General features: G+C 52.8%; 3 protein-coding genes across 3 annotated transcripts; 2 read left to right on the top strand and 1 right to left on the bottom strand.

Moving 5' to 3' along the window:
• Window positions 1-1,211: 1,211 nt before the first annotated feature.
• Window positions 1,212-2,626, bottom strand: AYO20_11191 (hypothetical protein; the record flags this gene model as incomplete). The annotated part of the gene is made up of 2 exons (XM_022649444.1): window positions 1,212-2,331; window positions 2,541-2,626. The coding sequence occupies 2 exons, from the start codon at window positions 2,624-2,626 to the stop codon at window positions 1,212-1,214; spliced, it is 1,206 nt and encodes a 401-aa protein (XP_022494600.1).
• A 627-nt stretch (window positions 2,627-3,253) lies between these two features.
• On the top strand, window positions 3,254-4,648 carry AYO20_11190 (hypothetical protein; the record flags this gene model as incomplete). The annotated part of the gene is made up of 1 exon (XM_022649443.1): window positions 3,254-4,648. One exon carries the CDS (start codon window positions 3,254-3,256, stop codon window positions 4,646-4,648), a length of 1,395 nt encoding a protein of 464 aa, XP_022494599.1.
• A 578-nt stretch (window positions 4,649-5,226) lies between these two features.
• On the top strand, window positions 5,227-8,237 carry AYO20_11189 (hypothetical protein; the record flags this gene model as incomplete). Its single annotated transcript, XM_022649442.1, has 2 exons — window positions 5,227-7,986; window positions 8,097-8,237. 2 exons carry the CDS (start codon window positions 5,227-5,229, stop codon window positions 8,235-8,237), a joined length of 2,901 nt encoding a protein of 966 aa, XP_022494598.1.
• Window positions 8,238-9,001: the final 764 nt, after the last annotated feature.

Below are 9,001 nucleotides of genomic sequence, written 5' to 3'. Positions count from 1 at the left end.
GGTTTTGTATAAGAGACAGGTATATGTGTGTGGTGTGCGTGCGTGTGTATATATCCCCCACACCCCTCGCAGCTCTGCAGTTGTTGAAACCCGATATAACCCGCAGAAAATCACCTGTCGATGAGTCCAATGGAACTACCAACACAACCAATCCTTCGCCCGGGCCACCGACCATCGATCGCGCTTTATATCACCCATGACTTCCTTGCCTTTTCCTTTCTGAGCCGCCTTGTGTGTTTTTTCTCCCCCTCTTCCTCCTCAAAAAAATACCCGTCATTCTCTCGTCCTGATCGAATGCCCTACTGTGTAAAGCGGCGGAATTATCCATCTTTGCTCGATATGGAAAACAGACATGGTGGTTCGCATTGGCTGGAACCATCGAGCCGAGATACTCACTCATGTAAGCAAGAGCACAAATATCTTTGTCATGGCGTTATTACAAGCATGCAAGCAAGCAAGCAGGCCTTTCTTGCTTTTGCCCACGCGAAGGAGGGAGGGATGTGGTGTGGTGTGTGTGATGGGTGTGGTGTGGCGCCACCTGTTTCCTGTTTCCTGTTTCCTGCCGCCGCCGTTGCCGGGAGATAATCGGCATGTGCGAGATAGAGATGCAGAGAGATAGCGAGTAAATCAACCGACAACCCTTGTGTCCTGCGCACTGTTCGTCGGTGGCGGTGATGGTGCAATGAGGCTGTCTGTTGGCAGGGCTCGTTCGTCCAGGGATGATGCATGGGGCAACGTCGTGGCGTGGCGCTAGGCGTTAAGAAGTGGAACCTCCCCCCTAGCACGAGGTACATTATATCCGTGGACCCGAGGCTAGGGTTTAAACTATTAATAACAGCGCAGCTCAAAGCCGGGAAAGGCACTGGTGGGTAATAGTTCCCAAAAGGGGGGGTGGGCAGAAGAGAAAGGGGGGCCACTTTCTACTTTCGTCCCCCACGTCACACATCCTCTACAAAGTGCAGAAGAGAGAGGTGTGGCGCGGATATGGGATGGATGCGAGGATTGAATTGACTTGGAGTACTACTATGCAAGAGAACAAGGTCCTCTCTCTGAGAAACAGAAAGGGTGGGAAGGGAGACAAGAGGGAGGATTGGACTTGATACTGTTTTGGAAATATCAACATGAGGAGCATATTATATATACAGAGTGGTTTTTTTTGGATACGAACAAGTACAGGGGAACTCAAGAAGACAGTAGACAACCCATGTCATTCAGAATTTCAGCACCGCTTTGCCAAAGTTCCGCCCCGAGAACAGCGCCAGCAGCCCGTCAATGGCATTGTCAATGCCCTCGCACTCCCACGTCACCACCTTGAATGTCCCGTCCTTGATCCACCGCTGCACCTTGGCCTGGTGCTCCGCGTGGTACTTGTCGCCGAAGCCGTGGTCGAAGACGACGAACCCGCGGACCGTGAGTCGCCGCCGCAGGATGAGGCCGTAGTTGTACAGGGGATACCGTTGGCCGGGAGTCGCGTTGTACTCGGAGATCAGGCCGCAGACGATGACGCGCCCGTGCTCCTTCATCGCGCCCAGCGCGGCCTCGAGATGCTCGCCGCCCACGTTCTCGTAGTCGATGTCGATGCCGTCAGGCGCCAGTCGCTTCAGCGCGTCGGCGGGCCTCTCGTTCTTGTAGTTGAACCCGGCGTCGAACCCGAGCTCGCGGATGATGAAATCGAGCTTCTCCTCCGATCCCACGCTGCCAATCACCCTCAGCCCCTCGCGCTTGGCGAGCTGGCCGACCATGCTGCCCACGGAGCCGCTGGCGGCGGAGATGAAGATCGTCTCGCCCTTTTGGGGCTGTCCGATCTCGTAAAACGACGAGTATGCCGTCAGTCCCGACATGCCGAGGGCCCCTAGAAACACGCGGACGTCCTCCAGTCCCAGAGGATTCTCGAGGTGTTGGATCTTGTCGAGGTCTGCACCGCTCACCGACACGTATTGTTGGATCGGGAGTTCCCCTATGATCTGATCCCCGGGCTGGTACTTGGGGTGGTTCGACTTGAGGACCCTCGCAATGCATTGGTTGAACAGCGGCTTGTTCAGCCCAAAGGCCGTCGCGTTGGACTTGATGTGCGCCGGGCGCATACGTCCCTTCATATAAGGATCGAAACTTGCATATTCTGCTTGTAACAGTACTCCCCCCACCGGGGCAGGGGAGCTTGCATCGTAGTCGACAACGGTTTCAATTGTCAAGTCCTTACCTCCCACGGGGAGCCCCTCAGGGATTTGTCTGAAGACCATCGCCTTGTTGACCACCATATTTGCAGCTTGTTCGCCTGGCGTCTCTGATCGGTCCAGAAAATAAGAGGAAGCAGTCGTGAACTGCAGCAGACTGTAGGAAAAGAGGAAGGGAAGGGGTGGTTTGTGATCCTGATCTCGTCTCTGGAATGTGCAAGCGCCACAGCCAGTTGAGCTGCTAAGTCCTGCATCTTGTATAGCAAGGGGCTTCTTCATTTATCCTTGGAAAAGACTTCCAGGGCAATAGTCAATGGAATCACGCCGCGGTCTCCATTACCACGCGTATCTCACCTCCATACTCACCTGATGAGTATCAGACTTGCGCCGCGGACATGATGGTCCTCCTCCGGGAGGAAGAGACCATACTCCCGACGCGACGACTTAGTCATGGCCACATAGATTTCCAGTGCTTTGGCCTCCCCCCGACAATGATCCAGAAGTCAAGAAACGGCCCAAGTCGCATGTGAAGTCGCCCTCCCAAATAGTTCCTTCGAGCCCAGGCTGCTGCTGATTGGCCCGTCGACCACATGTCCAGCCCCTCTCTAAAGCCGCAGCGAGGCCTAAAGATGCTCCGGTGGAGCCGTTTGGCTCCTCTGGGAGAAACACAGCATTAGTTAGTACATTGCTCTCCCGTTGCAACACTCCCATACCTCTGTGGTGTGCTATCTAGATCGATCGACACGTCGTGCATTGTTCATCGAGTTGCCTGACGTGACATCTCTGTTCCAGAGAAAATGACTCAGACTTTATCGTAGTGAAGGAGCTATTCGTAAGCAATCTCTTTAGGGTAGTGGTTCGGTGCTTTTGCATGAGATGTTGTCGAACAAGTCGCATTCCCGTTGTTATATATAAAATGGAAAGGTATACACGCAGGAGAAGTGATCTGCAGAGTGTAGCAAGTCAGCAATAGAGAAAGGAAGAAACTCACTCAATCCTCCCCTCTTAACAGCTATCCGCCCACACATCAATATCTTCCGCCTCAAGACAGCCATTGAGTCCTATCACCGCTCCACGACATGGCGCACCATCATATCGCATACCAGACCGTCAACCCAGCCAATGGGCAATTGATCAAGGCCTTTACGGCGACAACTGATGAGCAAGTATTTGCCGCCCTCGAGACAGCCCATGAGGTCTACCAGAAAGACTGGCGTCGCCGATCCGTCGCTGAGCGCGGCAAAATCATGGGCAAGGCTGCAGCCCTGATGCGCGAGCGCAAACAGGAGCTCGCGGAGCTCGCTGTGCTGGAAATGGGTAAGACCATTGGCGGTATGCTCGGCGAGGTCGAGTTCTCTGCCGCTATCCTGGACTATTACGCCCAAAACGGAGAGAAGTTCTTGCAGACGGTCGACCTACCAGGCGTTCCTGGGGCCGTCATCGCCTCCGAGCCCATTGGGGTGATTCTCGCAATCGAGCCATGGAACTTCCCTTACTATCAGGTCGCTCGTGTCGCTGGCCCTCAGATTGTCGCCGGAAACCCAGTCTTGCTCAAACATGCACAGAGTGTGCCGCAGTGCGCGCTCGCCCTCGAGAAGCTGTTCATCGACGCCGGAGCACCAGCGGGTGTTTACACCAACCTATTCTGCTCAATTCCCCAAATCAACGCTCTTATTGCCGACTTCCGCGTCCGGGGCGTAACCCTTACCGGGAGTGAACGCGCTGGCGCATCAGTGGCCGAGCAAGCCGGTCGTCACCTCAAAAAGGTCGTCCTAGAGTTGGGAGGTTCAGACCCACTGATTGTTTTGCAGGATGCACCGCTCGATCAAGCCATCGAGGTCGCAGCCGCAGGTCGTATGATGTGTATGGGCCAAGCTTGTGCCTCGATCAAGCGATACATCATTGTGGGTAAGGAACGGGGTCAGGAGTTCCTCGAGGGTGTCAAGGCAAAGTTTGAAGCCATGAAAGCCGGTGACCCAATAGACCCAGCAACAACCCTGGGTCCTGTTGTCTCTGAGTCCGCCATTGAGGGCCTCATTGGTCTCATTGGCGAGGCCAAAGCCGCCGGTGCCACGGTAGTGTTGGGTGGAAAGCGTATTGACCGCCCGGGCTACTATCTAGAGCCAACGCTCATCACGAATGTGTCTCGAGACAACCCACTGTTCATGAAGGAGGCCTTTGGGCCAGTGGCTACCCTGTACGTGGTCGACACCGAAGAGGAGGCCATCGAACTCGCCAATGCTACGACATTTGGCCTGGGTTCGTCGGTTTTCTCCAGCGATATCAAGCATGCAAAGGAAGTGGCGGGTCAGATCGAGGCTGGGATGGTCTTCATCAACTCGGCTGTCAATTCCGGGCCGGGCGTGCCATTTGGTGGTGTGAAGAATTCTGGGTTTGGACGAGAGCTGAGCGAGCTCGGTATCCAGGAGTTTTTGAACAAGAAGCTAATCCGTGTGCATGAGAGCTGGCTGTGAGCATACGAGACTTCTCGTGTCGAAAGCCTTGCTGTCTTGAAGGGATAGGGAGGATATAGCAGTAATTCAATCACAACAAATTCTATATTTGATCGTCAGACACGTCAATTTTCCTAGAATGACTCGATATTGATTGAGTACTGCCATCTGTGCCGTAAGATGAGGAGTTTGAGTGTGATCGCATCCAGACTGACATCCCTCCACCACTCTGATAAACATTAGGCGACATTGTCTGTGAATGCTGGGGGAGTTCACCGGCTGCAACAACTTTGCATAGATATACCTGATATAGTTGAAGCGACTTGCTCGTCCAAGAAGTGGAACCATGGGTTGGAGATAGACATCCGTGATTGACTGATAGCGAAGCAGGCTGGCTGGCTGGTTGAACGAGGCTGCGGCAAGGCTGAGGCATTACATATCAGCACCTTTGCTCCACCGTATTAAAGTGCAACGCGTGACGCGCTTTGACGCCGCGACGCGTTCCTGCGCCCGCGGCACCAATTCTTCTTGTAAGGAGACACTTCTACCCTTGGGCTTGCAAGTCCCCCCTTCAACCACAAACACCCCTCACCACAACAATGGCGACTCTAGTGGACTCAATCCTGAATTCAGACGCCTTTGGCGCAACACCGTCCTCACCTAGACGAGCTCAGAATGGCACTCCATCCTCTTCAAGACCGCAGCCCCTGCTCTCCGAGAGCAATGGCATCCCCTCAGAAGCCGATGTCTTCCCAGACGATGAAGTTGTCGGCGCAGCGCGCGGCAGACCACGGAATCCTTTAGACCGCAACGTATCACAAGTCACAGATAAGGCGGGCGAAAAAGTACAACAGGCCTTTGAAGATTTTCTCGAGTCGCACGTCGAAGAACCCTCGGCGTCGGGAGCCCCTCCTTCGAGCGAACTGAGAACAGACAAATACTACATTAATCAGATACATGGCTTGCGAGAGTTCCAGCTCTCGACGCTTTACGTGGATTTTCGTCATCTGCTATCGTATAAAGAAGGCCCTATTCTAGCAGATGCAATCGCAAACCAATTCTATCGCTTCCATCCATTTCTACTCAGGGGGTTGCACAATCTCCTGGCCAAATATGAGCCAATATATTTCAAAGATCACCGTCAGATGACCAGCAATGCTTCACAAGCGGGCACCTCAATGGCAGGCAATGCGACTAGCGAGGGGAGCACTCAGGGTGACAAACCACTGAATCCACAGACGGACAAACTCTTCGCCCTGGCATTTTACAACCTTCCCCTTGTATCCCGGGTACGGCAACTGCGCACAGATCAGATCGGAAGACTGCTTTCTATCTCGGGTACTGTGACGAGAACATCAGAAGTTCGTCCTGAGTTGGCCCTCGGAACATTTATCTGCGAAGCATGCAACACAACCGTCCCCAATGTCGAGCAAACGTTCAAATATACAGAACCCACAGTGTGCCCCAACCTCACTTGTGGCAACAAGATTGCATGGCGATTGGACATTCGGAACAGCACATTTGTGGACTGGCAGAAATGTCGAATCCAAGAAAACAGCTCTGAAATCCCGACCGGGAGCATGCCACGCACAATCGATGTCATCCTTCGAGGAGAGCAAGTCGAGCGCACGAAACCTGGTGAGAAGTGTATCTTCACAGGCACTCTGATCGTTGTGCCAGATGTCTCTCAGCTGGGAATTCCAGGTGTGAAACCAGAGGCATCCAAGGATAACCGGAATTTCCGTGGCGCCGATGCTGGTGGTGCAGGTGTTTCCGGCTTGAAAGCACTAGGAGTTCGAGATCTGACTTACCGCATGGCATTTCTGGCCGGGTTCTCGAGCCCCGATACCACCACAGCCGGCCAGTCCGCCAGTCAATTGAATGGTCAATCGACCAACATCCTGAACTCCCTACACCAAACTGATCTGTTTGACCAGTATGATAGCGGTACCAAGGCTCAGGAGGCATACCTGGAAACTCTGACACAAGCCGAGATTGACGATCTGAAATATATGGTCCATTCCGACAAGATCTACAGTAGACTGGTTCAGAGTCTCGCTCCCATGGTTTACGGCCATGAAATAGTCAAAAAGGGGCTACTGTTGCAGCTGTTGGGCGGCGTGTCGAAAATGACGCCAGAAGGAATGCCCTTGCGAGGTGATATCAACATTTGCATTGTCGGCGACCCGTCAACGTCCAAATCTCAATTCCTCAAGTACATTGCGTCTTTCCTTCCCCGAGCAGTCTATACGTCGGGAAAAGCATCCAGTGCAGCAGGTTTGACAGCCGCGGTGGTCAAAGATGAAGAGACCGGCGAACACACCATCGAAGCCGGCGCACTCATGCTCTCTGACTCGGGAACCTGCTGTATTGACGAATTTGACAAGATGGACTTGACCGACCAGGTCGCCATCCACGAAGCCATGGAACAGCAAACCATTTCCATCGCCAAAGCGGGCATCCATGCGACATTAAACGCACGCACGAGTATTTTGGCGGCTGCAAACCCCATTGGCGGCCGGTACAATCGCAAGGCCACTCTCAGGGCGAATATCAACATGTCAGCGCCCATCATGTCTCGCTTCGACCTCTTCTTCATCATTCTGGATGAGTGCAACGAGTCGGTAGACCGTCACTTGGCCGACCACATCGTCAATCTGCATATGCTGAAAGATGATTTCGTGCAACCTGAATTCTCCACTGAACAGCTTCAGCGGTACATCAGATTTGCGCGCACGTTCAAACCAATCTTCACACCCAGTGCTAAGAGGCTCTTGGTAGAAAAATACAAAGAGCTGAGAGCCAACGATACGGGTGGTGTGGTTGGGAAGAACTCGTACAGAATCACTGTCAGGCAATTGGAGAGTTTGATCAGATTGAGTGAAGCAATCGCCAAAGCGAATTGTGTGGAGGAAATAACGGAGGTTATGGTGTACGAGGCGTTTGATCTGCTTCGCCAGTCGATCATCAGTGTTGAAAAAGACGATGTCGATGTCGAAGACGATGAAGAGGAGGTCCAGAATGCACAAGATGGAGAGCGCCAACGAGATGGCGATAGTCCCATGGCTGATGGCGACCATGATCAGCAAGGTGAAGCCAGCACCAGAAATCACCGCTCATCTGCAACCCCTGCTGCGAATACACGGCCCACCACGAAAATCACCTTTGAGAAATTCAACACCATTCAAACCATGCTAGCAACACGGATACGTGATGAGGAAGATCGCACAGGTGAAGGTCCCGAGCGCGACGCATTGTTGTTGTGGTACTTGGAACAGATCGAAGACCAGTTGGCAAATGAGGAAGACGTGGAGCGCGAGAGAGGTCTGGCCAGGAAGGTCTTGAAGAAGATGGTCAAGGTACGTGATGAGTCCCTCTTTCGACATGCACTTGTGCCAACACCCTGGCCTGGTCTGGTCTGGTTTTGTACTATAATTTCCGGACTTGTGACTGACTATTTGATCTATAGGATAACATCATCATTCCGATCCGCGGAGAAGGCCTTGTCGAAGGAGACGAGGATGGCACCGGCGAGCCGTCGACAACAGCCCAAAACCAGCGACTGTCCTACGCCCTCCACCCGAACTGCGGCATCTTTGACGACGAATGAAACCGTGGATGATTTTTTTGGTAGCAGCAGAGTGAAACCCGTCGATTATGAGAGGCACGGATGTCGTGAATGATACAACTGAAGCAAAGGGGGAATTGGCTTACATGGGCACACGGGCATTCAGACGGAGAGTGGGACGCATGCTTGACGAAATCGACTGATGGATGGATTGTTTGTTTATATACGAGTGAACGTGCCTGGGCGTTACTGGCGTCCTGCAACACATGGCAGACAGACAAAGACAGAGAGACAGGCAACCAGGCAACCAGGCAGTCTACCTGAAATCAACGAGTATTGAATCTATACTTCATCCCCGGTCGGCTCACGTTGTCACTCTGTGTAGATATGACAAGACCTTGTGACCGACGCATGAATGAATCAACGAAAAGAGCCAACGAGCCCCGTCCATTGGGTAGGTAAGTAGGTAGGTAGGCATGTCCTAAAACCTAGTATGTATGCCCTTTTTGAGACAAACAGGGACCTAGGTAGATTGGTTTGGTTTGGTTTGGTTTGGTATTGGACTCGACCAGATGATCTCAATCTCAATCCCAATGGGACTGGATGAGGATGCTGGATACTGCTGGATACTGAATGAAAACCTTGATGATTACACAGACAGACACAGACAATACCGACCGAACTGTTCGCCTCCCGTCCATGTCTATGTCCTAGTCCTTCCTTGCTAGATGCACGACGTGCTGGATGGTTGATCCAAAAACTCCTTTTTTCCAGCACTGGGTGTGTTCGTACTCATACATATGCCG

This window comes from Fonsecaea nubica, assembly GCF_001646965.1.
Source record: "Fonsecaea nubica strain CBS 269.64 chromosome Unknown Scaff138, whole genome shotgun sequence".
Classification (NCBI taxonomy): domain Eukaryota; kingdom Fungi; phylum Ascomycota; class Eurotiomycetes; order Chaetothyriales; family Herpotrichiellaceae; genus Fonsecaea; species Fonsecaea nubica.
The sequence above is the reverse complement of the archived record's forward strand: the minus strand, read 5'-3'. Positions and strand labels throughout refer to the sequence as shown.